Source organism: Xiphophorus hellerii, chromosome 21, assembly GCF_003331165.1.
Source record: "Xiphophorus hellerii strain 12219 chromosome 21, Xiphophorus_hellerii-4.1, whole genome shotgun sequence".
NCBI lineage: Eukaryota > Metazoa > Chordata > Actinopteri > Cyprinodontiformes > Poeciliidae > Xiphophorus > Xiphophorus hellerii.
In genome coordinates, this window is record NC_045692.1 from 17,556,207 (window position 1) to 17,570,838 (window position 14,632).

At 37.8% G+C, this 14,632-nt stretch overlaps 1 protein-coding gene across 2 annotated transcripts in view; it reads left to right on the forward strand.

Annotated features, from left to right (window-relative positions):
• The first annotated feature begins 5,402 nt into the window (after positions 1-5,402).
• pou6f2 (POU class 6 homeobox 2) overlaps positions 5,403-14,632 on the forward strand; it is a 92,070-nt gene continuing 82,840 nt past the window's right edge. Inside the window, exons 1-2 of one of the 2 annotated variants that reach the window (XM_032552255.1) lie at positions 5,403-5,690; positions 6,396-6,583. In XM_032552255.1, coding sequence (XP_032408146.1) covers positions 6,412-6,583 — 172 coding nt within the window. In that variant the 5' untranslated portion in view covers positions 5,403-5,690; positions 6,396-6,411. The remainder of the gene's footprint in view (positions 5,691-6,395; positions 6,584-14,632) is intronic. The other variant, XM_032552254.1, reaches the window with a different exon arrangement.

Sequence of the window (14,632 nt, forward strand, 5' to 3'; positions counted from 1 at the left end):
ACCCTTACGAAGAATTACCGATCCTTTTTGGGAAATCACATTTTCACACCTTTCATGAGTGTGTATGTGGCACAGGTCTCCAGAGGCAATGAGAGGGGGGGGAACTGACTTTGAGGAGCAGCTATGCTTGAATCTCTGCGGTGTCGCCCCTCTGCTGCCAGCGGTTAATGGTTTTCTTCTGTGATTCTCTGACTTTCTTCCCGTTAATCACTATTTGCAGTATTTGGTATCACCTGATTTCATATGTATTCATTCCTTCTCCAAACCATGAAAGCACACCGTTCACTCATAATGATCACAGACTAGCCCCTCTAAGGCATAAGCAGCTCATAAACAAAAAAGGAAAATAATAAAAAACAACCCTTGCCCACATAGGAGGAGTCATATTAGTGGACTGAAAGCTTTGATGCTCCAGAATGTCAGCTCCACGGATCGATCTAGCACAAAAACACACACGCACACCTGACCAATCAGAGGCGCCTATCTGTTGTGGACCTGCTGGGCACGGCGGTTTACAAGCTTCAAAGAGCTCCTTTTAATACACTGCTTTGATAGCCCTCAGCCTTCACTGGCCCCACCGACTATCCACTGGGGAGCGTTTTAGCGTTAGTGGGGGAGAGAGGCATAGCTGTTGATCATATTAACAAGCTTAAAAAAATAAAATAAAATAAAAAGTATTTTTATAAAAAGTAAAAGGATTTTCAACCTTTAACTTTTAATTTAAGAATGGATAAAGAAAATTTGAAGCAACTTATTTTAACAATATTTTAAAAAGATGCATCTTTGTGTTTAAATTTCTGAAATTGATAGTCGTGTATATTCACATGCATGAGGAAGTTTAGTGACATTAGTAAATCTCTATGCAAGGATCAATTCAAATTTAGCAAGAGATAGAGAAACAGTTTGGTTAATAACCCTAAGGGGGAGACAAACTATCATCTACCAAATCCCATTAAACATCAGCATCTAACCCAGAGCAGCAGAACCAGAATTCACATAGATATAAAATAATTGGGCTGTCATATTTTTGGTTGTTATTTGTTTTTGATATCATAAAAAAGCCAGAATTAAGTTATTTGGATGCATTTCAGATTTTTTTATTTGTCATCATTATCTTGTTTTGACATTTTCAGGTGAATTACTACATGTAGGATGAGACTTCAGAAGAAAAAAAACATCAATATGTTTTCTCTTTTTGACATCCACGTTAAATTTTTTTTGAGCTTTAAATTACTTGCACATAAAAGTGGATTGAAAAATAATGAAAATACTTTCACTCCAGCAATTAAAGCATTTGTTAAAGCTTATTGTTATGTCAGTGGATGCCACTTTGCATGGTAGAGTTACTAAAGTGTACATATTAGCACATTCCAGCAAAGAAGATTAAAAAAACATAAATATTAATTATTTGTGTTTTAGCTGTAATTAATTTGCCCTGCCAGTTACTGATCTCTTGATGTACACTAAGATCTAGAGGAGCAAGTAGCTCATGAAAAAGTAAAAATGCAACCACTCAAAAAGTTGTAATAGGTTACAATATGTCTAATATGACAGTCAGAAAATTAAGAGTGCATCTATTTATAAGTCATTTTTAAGTTGTGAGTCAATTACAGCTTTATTCTGGTTCTCATCATATAAGGAATCAAGAAGCAGTGGATTATCTTTTCAATTGCAGAGTCTTATATTATTTTAGTCTTATAAGTAAAAGAAATAAAAATTATTTTGTTAAAAAGGAGGATAGAATGTTAATCTGAATTGGAGAAACTTTCATTATTTCCTAGTTTAAGAGCAGCTCAACCATCAAATGATAAATAAAACAAAAGACTTCGCTCAAATTCAGCTTCATAACTTTAACTTCTTACTGCAAAATCTTCATGTTGATTTTAATTTAGCAGATATTATGATCTCATACAGCAAGATTAAAAAAACATCTTTGAAAAAAAATCAAGCAAAGAAAATAGCTTTCTTTTATTAATGGAGTTGTGCAGTTTTAAATACAACAGATTATGTCTAGAACAGCTATAAAAGTATTTTCTTTACATGTTTGGTTTTACACGAAAATTCCCCATTTAGTTCCTTTCAGCTCGGGGAAGTTGATAAGACCACCAGCACTTAGCAGAGATATCTGATGACTCTCAGGACCCCACTAACTACTGATTCTGCTGCCTGTGAGGGTATGAAGAAGGGGGAGTTGAGTGTTTTTTCTTGTTCCTGCAACCTGTTCTGGGGTTGTGGCCACCCTGATCCAACAGAGAGGAAATGAGACAGACCTTGTCCCCCATTATTGCTTAATTGATACAAAGTAACACTCATACTCAATGAACTGTTTTACATTTTGTCACACTGCCGCAACAAACTTAAACATTGTTTTTTTTGTGTGGTAAGTCAGCAAAGCATAGTACATAATTGTGATGTGGAAGAAAAATTAAAAGTGGTTTTCAGTTTATTCTCAAATAAAAACGGGAAAAGAGTGGTGTGCATTTGAATGTAGTCTATACCCCTTAATTAAATCATGTACAACCAATTACCTTCAAATGACACCTAATTAACAGAGTCTGCTTGTGTGTAATATGATCTCAGTATAAATCGAGCTATGCAGTGAGGGGCTCAGAGGTTTGTAGAGAAATTTGAGTCATGAGACTTAGAAGAATAAAACTGTGGAGAAGTTTAAAGCAGGGCACCATACCAGGCATTGAGCAATGGCCAATCCATTGTGAAATCAAAGAAAGCGCAACTGCAAACCTACAAAGACCGTTTTTTTATTGTTTTATTTAACCAGGAAATATCCATTGAGATTTTAAATTTTGCTTACAAGGTGTCCTGGGCACAATAAAATCAGCTCAGGACAGAACACACTTTAAAAAAGTAACACACTATAAAAAACATCAGAGGCCACTAAACTATAAGGAAAACTAAAACAAGTCCAATGACATGTTCGATAGAAAGACCAATTTAGATAAAACAGTTGCATTTATATGTTTTACTATTTAAAGTGTTTAGTAACTGTTTTAAACTCAGTCAATAAAATTTGCTCCTTCAAATCTTGCTGATTTTGGAGCAGAAGCAGAGAATCTGCAAGAAGTTTTTCTCCAAATTGTATGAACCGTTAGCACTACTTGCAATAGGAACAGCTTTTGCAAACAAAACTAATAAGCACCTGTATTTCATCAAACACGCAGGATGTTAGAAACTAAGGGAAAACACCAAGAATATCTTTACAAATGAGGATATGTGCACTGACAAAGCAGATCATCCAATGATGAGTTAAACTTCTAAGGTTTGTGATGAATCTCAAAGCTTTCTGTAATTTAACACTGTGTGGAAGTTTTATATATATTGCGTCTCTATAATCAAGCAGTCAATAAAAGTTGCTAATTTCTTCACCTGAAAAGAGAGACAGGACTTCATTTGGAAGAAAAACCTATGTTTAACCTTAATGTTTTTTTCTACCGGCTGTTTCAGAGAGAATTATGAATTAATGTAACCATCTACCTACTGAGTTCTACTCAACTCTGAACCAACTTTTAAAAAATCACTCTAATTTGTTACAGCTAATTTTATTAGTTTTGCTCAAGCTATTCTGATTTCAGAATTATTCAAATCAGAATTATAGCTTGAGCAAAACTAATAAAATTAGCTGTAACAAATTTGAGTAATCTTTTTAAGGTGGTTTAAAGAAAAAAGTTTTTCCAGTGTATGTGGTTCAGGTCGTTTTCCTTTATAACTGAATACTGGGTGGAGTCGCCATAGCAGGGCGGCCCTGGACTCTAAAAAGTAATGCGACGCAACACAAACATAACACTTTACTAGTGTAAAACAATTATTACCCAGTAAGAGACAAGGTACTGGTGGAAAAAGGGCAATGTGGGCCTCTATCATATGTCATCGTCCCCACGGTAACATATGGTAGTGGCTGAATCATGCTGTGGAAATATCGCAGACAAATTTCAGATTTTTCAGATATTTATCAATAGAAAAACTGCAAAACCTTAGATAATTTTCCCTCCACTTCACAGTTTTGCAATACTTTTTGTTGGTCTGTCACTTTAACTGACAAAATATGAAAAAAGTTTAAGGGGTATGAATACTTTTATGAGGCTCTATGACTTTAAAAATTGATACCTAAATATATTACACAATCACTAATTGAAACCAGTGATGGAATCCTTTATAATAAAATTTTTACATTTATTTTTTATGTATTTTTTACAAAGGTAATAATGTTAACCCATCACCTAAATTTCTAAAACACACATCCAGTTCGATGGCATGATTGCAAATAGACGAAGCTCATCTTTTGGATGTAATTATGTGCTGTGTAAGATGGTGAGAGATGTGCTGCCCTGTTATCCTGCAGCCTTAGAGGCCAGTGGAAGATTAGAGCTGTGATCTCATTCCCAGCACTTGTTTGGAGTCTGTCAGGAAGAGAAATGCCAGCATTAGAGAGGTACCGCCACACTCCTGATATGATGAAATAAGGAGAAAAGGGGAAAGGGAAAAAGATGGAGGGATGGACAGAAAGGACCATGCCCTTCTCTGAAGTGTCAGTAGCTTGTTTATTCTATTTTTCATTGTAGCTGCTGGGGCAAAGATTCCCATTTTTCCTTTATTCTTTCCCCTCCACCTCCTGACAAAAAAGCACTGCTCTCATTTTTTATAGGTCTTGCAAACTCTCATGCCCCAGTGAAAATTACATTGTGAAACGGTAGAAATTTCAGGGCCTGCCTGTGCTCTCCGCTGTCCCTCGGAGCTTTCAAACAGTCAACAGACTGTGAAGAATAAATAATAAAAAACTATTGATTATTTTGATGACTGCAAGATTCAATTAGGTATTAATTTTGCCCTCCAGTGGACCTATCAAGCAACTCAAAGGAGAGGCGGTGGGCGGTGGGAGGCGGGGGGGTGGGTCCGAACGCATGCAGAGCGCGGCTAGGCTCAGACAGAGGGGAAAATGTGTTTACGGCGGCAGGCGGAGAGGCTCATCGATGTGCAGCGTCCCACATTTAAGTGCTCCGCAAATGAAGCCCTGATGAGTAGTGACATTGTTACCAGGGATATGAGTATTGACCAGTCGGCTCACGGATTTTAATGACAGCTTAAACTACTTCTATTGATTAACATTTTCATAGATTATCATGTGTCATATCAGAAAGGGCAGATTGCCGTGATGGGCACATTAAAAAGGCCCCTCTGGGCAGCAAGTCATCGACTACCCTGATTGACGCAGGGGATTGTTGATGCGCGCAAAGGGTGAGGGGGGAGGAAATAAGACCCTCACCCTCCTCCTTTTTCTGCGCTTATATATATATACATGTGCTGGTCACCTGTCCTGTGCTTAGACATATTTAGGTTGGAGCTGATTCATAAATAAGAAAGAGGGCCGTGGTTGTGCTGCGCCTCTGAGCCTGAGGTGGGGTGAATGCTGTCTGAGGAGCTTTCTAGTGAGAAGACACAAGGGGGAAGAGACAGAGGGAGGGAGAAGGAAAAGGGAGGAGGTGACATCTTCAGGGGTTTTCTTTGGAAGTTACCTCCGGCTTGAACGCGTGGTCGCAATTCAGACACAGAAAGGTTGAAGAAGCGGCTCCCGGTTGGGTGGGAAGGACATTCTGACCGCCGGGTTGTTCCATGGTGGCTTTGCTTTGAGCTTGCTGAAACCTCGTTTTTGACGTTTTCTTCTGGAGCTTGGCGAGGTAGGAAAAGTTCTTTTTTGGAAAGTTTTCTTGAAGTGATTCCAAAATTAAGTTTCTAATATTTTAAATGTGCCCTGATTATTTTTTTTTTTAGTTATTAATGATTCACATTGTTTTCCACTTGACCGATTGATGCTTTTTGTTCAAAAATGAACATAATTGGCTTCATGTCTTGCTTAAAGCATATATTGGCTTATGCATCAGAGCAAGATGTCACCTTTAGTTTAACTTTATGTCCCCTAAACACGTGAAAATTGACGTAATTGATATAAATTTTAGCTCACACACTTCCAGATTCATTTATTTGTCACCTCACTGTAAATAGCTGCCATCTCTGCTTATGGCGAAGACGAAGCGCGTGTCAGGTAGCGGTGAGCCCTCAGAGATGGATGTATGGGCGTTTTAGGTCTGCGGGGCACGATGGCAAAGCCACGCGATCCGTAACAGCCCTTCACCAGGCAGCAGCCGGCAGGATCAGCGGGGAAGCACCAGTCTCGGATAAAAGAGGGAGCCGAGGAGGGGAGGGAGCAGGAGAGAGAGGGAGAGTGATGAGTGAGCAATAGGAAGGTGAAGCTGGGGTATAGAGAGAGAGAGTAGAGACATAGAGAAAGAGTCGCTGAGGGTGAGACGCTGAAGCAATCTAACCAGGGGCTTTTTCTCTCCTTTTTCCCCCCTCTCCTCCCTGTTTCCCACCTGCGCTCCCAGCTCCCATCAGGATCCGATGATTACAGGGCAGCTGAGCAAGCCGCTGCTCTCCCTGCGCAGCGACATGAGCGTGGCAGAACTCCGGGCGGACGACAAAGCGGCCACCCCAGACAGCGATTTGAACGACGAGCCCCTGCTTCTGCCCTCTGAGGCCACGGACAGAGAGGGCACTCCCAGCAAGCTGTACGGTAAGTCTACTCCGCACACCTCCGGGTCCACCAATCGGCCGGCTCGACTCTGACTGAGGTCCGCTCGGAGTGGAAACACAGAGCTGCAGGAGATGGGACAGGTGCAGAGTCAGGCAGAAAACTAAGTGCATGAATAAGCAAGTTGAACTTTCTTAGTGGTTTATTGTAGAAGTGTAGAAACTCTTTTTTTCTTTTGCTTAATTTTTCAAGCTGAATGAGGAAGTTTTTGTTGAATTGGCTATACCCAAAATCAAATAAATTGAATATAGTTTTTGTGAATGTTGTCAGTGTTTTGTTTTAGTTTTCTATAATTCCTCCCATGGTTTATTTTTAGTAGCACCAAATCTACATAAAATCTTTTAAAAAGTTGAAACTACTAATTTTACAGATTTTTGCCTTTACAACTCTAATAAAGTTGTACTTCATTAGGTAGTTCCCCCCAAAAATACAGGAAGAGTGATAATTATAATTGAAATTTATATCAAATAGGCTATAATGTAGTGCTGAGTGACATTAATATCTGTCCTATATACATGTATTACCTTCATAATGTAACTGAGGTTTTAATTGTTATTCTAATATATAATTGTTGTTCCTGCAGATTAAAAATGTCATTAATAAATGCTACATTTCTAAATGGCTACTTTGAATATCTCCTAAACAAATTAATTAATAGACAATATGTTTAGATATATGACTCTTTTTTTTATTATTAGTTGTGTGGAGTGATTCAATCACTGGACCTTGTTATGAATCAATAAACCAAATGAATGAATTAATAATCTTGAAGATTTTCTAATTAGAATTTTTAATTAAAGAAAATTTGAACCCGTAGGCTTATATTTTATGGTTATTTTTATTAGAAATATAACAGGACGACTGAAAATTAATACAGATATGACGTTTCTTCCTGAGTATATAATTAATGTGCTGCAAAGAACAAATAAATTACTTTTGAATTTATGACTTTACTGACAACTGAATGAGTTTCCCCTCTATAATTAAAAGATTCTAACCGTTCTTGTGACATTTTCTTTTATTGATGTGAGATTTTTGTGTACAAAGCTTTTTAACCACAGATAATCCGAAGCACTTACAGAGCTCCTTTTCTTATCTTTTAATGTGTTTTATTGTTATTATTTGTAGCTTTATATGTTACTACATTTGCTATGTGGATAATGACAACTTTAGAGTATAATTTTATGCAAACATGGCTTGTTTTATTTCTCTATCAGAAGTTGTGTACATCCCTGCTGCCGTGCTGTGTGAAAGTGTATAATGTGTCACTCGAGAGTTTGGCATCCAATTATTTTTGTGGTGATTATATTGAATTTACACTGCAGTAAACTGTGTGTTTTACTTGTTTGTCACGATTTAATGAAAGTTGTTAAAAGGACTCACTTGCTGACTCTTTGTGGGTGTGAGTGCGTCTGTGTGTTTATGTTGCCTGTGAAGTGGCAGAAAGTATGCCAGAGATTCTTTGGATTGAGGTTGCCAAACATTTGAGACAGAAAATTAAACAAAGAATTTGGAGGCAGTAGAGCCAAATATTCCTCTGACTTGCAACTCAGAATTAAGCTCTGTTAAATTTCAGGAATAACCTCAGGCTAGTCCTCTAAACAAGGACTGCACGCTGCAGGATTTGTCTCGAACGGGTTGCAATTTGGTTTAATAAGCATCAAGTTTTTCCTTTCTGCCTGTTCAATCAGTTTTTATCTGACTCCTCTAGTGTTTCTCACTTAGCTTGTTTTGGGTTCTCCTTTCATATACATTGAAAGATGCTCAACTTTTTTGCATCTAGAAAAGTTAGATGCAAAAAAACTACAATATATACTAGTAGGGTAGTATTTACCCTACTTATATTTATTTCCGCATAACTACTTGTAAAATTTCATACAGAAACACCTGAAGGTGTTGGGATAAAAGGAATTAAAAACTTTTCTTTGAACAGGAGATGGACGCTACTCAGTCTGCATGTTGTTAATCTGAACCACTCCCGTTTTTGCGCGCTGTGAGCTGTGTGGTACGCTTGTCCCTGCCCAGTGGCAGAGCCTTGGGCTGCACCAGCAGCTGCTATGGTTTGGGAGCTGCTATCCTGATGACTTGTGAAGAATTAACGGGCAAATTGTGTCCTGTGCTGGGGGGACGCACGGGAGGAAAAGAGGGGGCATTGAAAAAGAGAAACTCTGTGTTTAATAGCTTTAAGACAAGAAGATGCTTGATGTGATACTTTTTCAAGAGAATTCGTTTTCCCTCATGTGAAAAGATTTTTTAAAATTAGTTTGTCTGTGTGAACATTTTTGAAGCATTATTTTATTTAATGGGTTGCATTAGATGCTATGAAGCTTTTCCAAAACAAATGTTAAAAGAAAAACTTGTTTAAAAACAGAATGATTCTTCAGATGTTCTTTAAACTTCAAATCTATAAAGACATTTTATAAAGTATGGAATATTTTGGATAATATTATTGGTTCTGGTTGAGTTCTATATGTCAACATCTATGTTTGAAATGATGCTTATACGTTTTCACAGCACTGCTTATTTAATAACCATGAATGGCACGAATATGGAAGAAATTATTCTGCAAATTTAAACCAGACTTTACTCTGTTTTCATGGTTCTCTTCATGTGGTTTCGAGCTGAGAAGAAGCCACAATATTTACATTCTTGCAGTTTTCTGGGGTAGGGTGAAGAATTAAGAGATGACGCTATCTTCTGACTCTCCAGATTGTTCACATAAATATATTTTGCACTCTGATAGAGTGATCCAGTTTCAGGATTGACAGATGCTTTAACCAGCTCACTGTGTTGTGGACCTTCAGAACAAAGTTCACAGATAGTTTAAAAAAGCTCCTTAATTTTGTTCAAATTTATATCAGATTTTAATGGTGGTGACATCTACCACACAATACCTCAACTTTAATCATTAAATAAAAAAGTAAATATTCATTTAGAATAGTTTTATGTAATTTCCATCTGTGCTAGAAGTCATTTATTTGCATCTAACATAATTAAACTTAAAAGTTACGTTTATTTTTTATTTCTTTATTTTAAATCTTATTTATTGCTGTAAAACAGCAGTGAGAAAGCAGGAGGTGAGGTAGGCAGTACCATTACCTCTCTGAAGGGGGTGTAAATGAGCCCATGTGCAAATCCCCTTCTGCTTTTCTTCCAACCAGAAACAAACTAGACAAAACCACTGGCTAGAAATAAAAAAATCAAGTGCTATGCTTCCTGAGTTTAGGTAACTTTGGAATGAACAGAAAATAATGTCTGTATCCAAGCTCAAAAATCTATGTAGAAAGTGAAAACGTTTTCACCAAACTACTTTATATTAGTGAGTTTTCAACTGGCAATTATGTTGCATTCACCTAATTGGTGATTATGCAACTGCTTCCTATTATGGGTTGCAGATTTAAAAACTTCATATGAGATGCAAATTTAGCAGAATATCACTTTATTAACATTCTTTATTCCTGTTAATGCCTTAACCAGGGCTTATTGCTGAAGATTTCATTTACCAAAACGGTTTTTAATTTGTTAAAAATAAATAGAATTTTCTAAACCAACCAGATAGTTAGCAAGCTAATATTTTCAAGTTTATACAGACCAATTCAGTAAATTAGAATATTACCGAAAAGCTAATTTATTTCAGCAACTTTATCATGTAAATAAAAAACAAGATCGATTTGGGTTTTTTAATTATTTTATTATGTTTTAAGAGATGCCTGTCCCATTTACTACCAGAAATAAGCTTCAAGTGAATGGAAACATTTATAATTGAAATCTGTCAGGGATATGAATAAGTTAGGGTTTTGCTGTATACAGAGAGATTTCTCAGATGAAGGTTCACTATGTCTCCTTGACATTATCATTAAATCTGTGTGTGAACGCTAAAGTTTTCAGGCTTTTTATGAAGTTTTACCCAAAGTCTGATGAAAATGACCCTGCATGTATTTTCCTCTTCGAACCTACCGTAACATTTGTGTCTCACAGAGTTAATGTACACCTTTCACATTAGTGTCTTAACACTGCTCATACAGTAAGGGTTTGTGACAGTATGAAAAGCAGAAGTCAGCTGGTAGTAAACAATCGCAGCACTCACGTTTGTCTCCAGTATATTGTCAACCTTCCGCAGCCTTCACATGCTCACTGCCGTGGTGAAAGGGTCATTCTTCTCCTAAAAGCTTGCCTGTGCAAATAGTCTTCCACTTCAGGTAACAGGGGCTACGAGGCACAACAAACATCCTGCTGCCTTGTATTTATTCCAAGTAGAAGTGGACATTAGGTGGGAAAGCTGTGGTTAGTGGGGCAAGCAATTTTTTTTTTTTTTTTTTTGTGAAAGGACAAGATGGTGTTGGATGCCTACAGTTTCTGTCTTCTCTTCTCAACCAAATCTCCCCCCATCAAACATCAACAGACAAGATAATAAGACACTCAGAGCACAATTCTGTATTATATTCAGCAACCAAAGACTCATCTCTTGTCAGTTTGCATTTACTCTCCCAAGGATGTGACGCTTCTATCATCATGCTGTCAAAGAGAGCCAGGCTGGAAAGACAGGAGCACTCATTTCATACACTTACTGTCTGCATGAAATGGTCTGCACTTATACGGATTCTGCCAAAAATGATGGTACATTTTCACAAAGGTCACCTAGAGACCCCCCACCACCCACCATCCCCCTTCCCAAAATGAATCTTCATTGATTTATGGTATTGGAGGTCATTCAGCTAAAAAAAAAAAAAAAAATCTGTCCACCATTGAAGGTACAACTACCCTAATGCAGTTTTGTCTTATTTATTTCACTTTTTTTTAGCGTGATTAGACTTTATGTACAGATTGTACACTTGAGCGTTAAAATGTGTTTCACTTGGATTATTTAACACACTGAATCCTTAAAACGTGTGTAGTGTGTATTCCTGTTTCAGACTCGTTTTAAAAATGACTTCAGAAGTGTAATAAAATGTTTTTCATTTTGTGCTGTCAGCATCACTTATTTGGAAGTTGAAAACTTTTGTAAAAATAATTTTTATTTGTTTTGCTTGTTTGTTTTTGAAGTGCATGACCTTTGATAAACAAAACAGCGTGAGTGTGATATTTTTGCGATACTAAATTAGTACTAAATTTGCCGTTCTGTAAAAAAAAAACCAGTAGGTTTAACACATTAACCGCCTAAGAACATGCTATGCAGGTTGGGTTCCCAGTGTAAGAAAACTTTACGTTTCACATCGTAAAAATCACAGAGTGCTCCACAACAGAATTTCAGCAATGGAGTATAAGTAAAAACCAATAACAACAACATTTAAAACAAAAATAAATGAAAATTAGAAAAACTATGAAGGCACATCAAGTTACTTCTTTAGCATGGCTTTGAATTTGCAAAAATAAAACTTGGACTAAGCTCCTTTAAATAAGAAGCTATATAAAGTGCCGGAGTGGCTAAAGCTTAGAGATTAACACAGCCTGTCCCTTTCCAGCTTGTTGCTGCACACTGTTGGTCAGCTGGTTGAAAGAAAGCTCTGAAAATATTTCTATATTGTGGCAAATAGAGGTACAGTCAGTTTCAGTTCGAACAAACACATTTTATATTTGTACAGACAAATACTAAATGATTGATTGAAAAATAGTGTGTGTGAAATGATGGTGCTACCTTTAGTGGGAAGATGTACAGTATGTCTGCTTTTGGTGTGAAAGAGAAGTTAATTTTGAAACATTTCTTGCTTTTTAATAGGTTAAGTGTGTAGCCTCGTGTGTACTAGGTAGCTGGTATGAAAGCACGCCGAAGTTTTAAAAACTAACTCTTTCAAACTAAAATTGTGTGTGTTTTATCTTTTTGCATACGTCCAGTGGCTTTTATGATATTGGTGATGTCGCTCTATACAAATTTATAAAAGTACAGGTACCAAAGTTAAATTATATATGCAAAATTGTATTGCTTTTTCTGATGTCATACGGTATGGATACCCCTTGTGGTGAATGCAATATATACAAACACTAGAAGAGAATTTTATCTGAAGATGGCATGAAGATGTATGATTTGATGCTAAATTAAAGGACGGGTAAAGTATATTTAAAACATCAGGACAATTCTTTACCATCTCAAGTTGAAAATCAAATCTACCCAGCTAGATAAATTAGCTATCTAGACCAGTCATGCATATTTTGAGTATGTAAGGAAGCTGTATTACCTGGAGAGAACCCAGTCATGTATGGGACATGCAGAAAGACCCCGGGGCAGGATTCATATGCAGTCTTTTTGCTGCACGGCAACGATGCCAATACCTGCCCCACTGCATAGCTCATAATTAGTTCAATGCCTACCGTAAACGGTAGAATTTTTATTCAAGGTTATCATACCATGAGAATCTCATACTAGCCCATGCACAGCACGTATCTTACATAAAAGACCATCTTTCGTGTAAAAATCTTTCATCTGCACGTCAGACATAAAGACACACAAACGCGCGCTGCTTGAGGCATGGGTTCTTATTATTTTTGTTTAATCAGCTTAGTGAGCAGGATGCATGGTGGGAAAGGCTGCTTGCTAATGCAAAGAGCCTTGTAATGTTGTGTGGTAAGGTTAAGTAATAAAGAGGCGCAAACCCGGCGCTGAATGGGCCACGCCGAGTAAATAAGAGCGGATAAAGTAGAGCGAGAGGGGGGAACAAGTCTCTCCCCAGGAGGTGGATCTCATTATGGGGATTTCAGCTGCCTGCACACACTTGAAAACAAGCCTAATGCGTGCCTATAAAGCAGGTGTATTACATTTGCTAATGTACCCGCAGTGCCCATGGCTACACCAACACAATCACTGAGTGGTATGGAGGACAGGGAGAGAGGATGAGTACAAAGTGGACTTCTTGTTTTCATAACAAACAACAGCAAAGGTCATCTGGCTCCACGGATGCTTGCTTATGCAGAAATGACTTTGAGAAAACACACAAAACTTCAAAACAATTGACAAGCTAGTTCAACCCATTGCTTGTGTGATTACTTGTTTTGTATGTCTTGAATAGAAAGAAGAACATTACAGGTTCTATAGACAGCTGGGGAGAAAATAGATTGAATTTCCTTATGCATTTACTTTAGCTATGTACTTTCTTTAAGTTGAAGAATCATTTTCAAAAAAATAAATAAAGTAAATGTATGTGTAGCACATGCACCATAAGCAATATCACCATGCCTTTCATGTAGAGCTAACAAAGAGGAATCCTGTCGACTGGCTTGGACACGGTTGGTGTTGTTGAGATGTAATTGAAGCTGCAAGGGTCACATTTTCAGAATTGAAATTACAGTCTTGTCTTTGACTTGTGTGGCGTGAACCAGGAGATGCATCCCACAGCCCTCGTGTCCTTCACAAGCCTTTATTATTTATAACGTTCCCTCTTTGAGCAATGACCAGTACTAATGCATAACCTTCTGTCCTTCTGGCTGATTCGCTTCCTTTGAAACCAAAGATTGAGGCAGGAGAGGTGGGTGTATTGGAGGATGAGGCGGGGGTGTGGGTAGGAGAAAGTGGGGTGGGGGGTGTAGTGTAGGGCAGTGAAGATCCAGGCTATCGAGAAGTTATTATGTTTTTTCCCTTTATATCTCAGGATGTGGAATAACACTGTGATGCTTCTTTTCTCTTGAATAGAGTTATAGGCTTCAAAGCAACACTATTTCCTGCCGTTCCTCCTTCCATTATTAGTTTGCTCCTCTGGAATAATGTGACGGGATTGTTGGAAGAGCTTAGTGTGTTTTAGCCTCCACCATTCCCAACACATGAGCATACAGTCACAGCTATTACAATACTTTTCATAAATCAAAGTTTTTATTAATCATTTGGTACCAGAGTGATTCATTGTTAGATCTCAATGTTAGAAGGAACAACTGAGAATGGGGAGGGAGGGAAGAGGCAAAGTGGGACATTGGTCGCTGGATAGCCTGGAGGTTCAGGCTGATGTGTTGAGCATGACATGTGGGTGTCTGGCCCCCCACCTACCCACACACGACCACAAACCTTGCGCTGCTGGGCTCACTCCCCACCGGCTACTGCTAAATGTC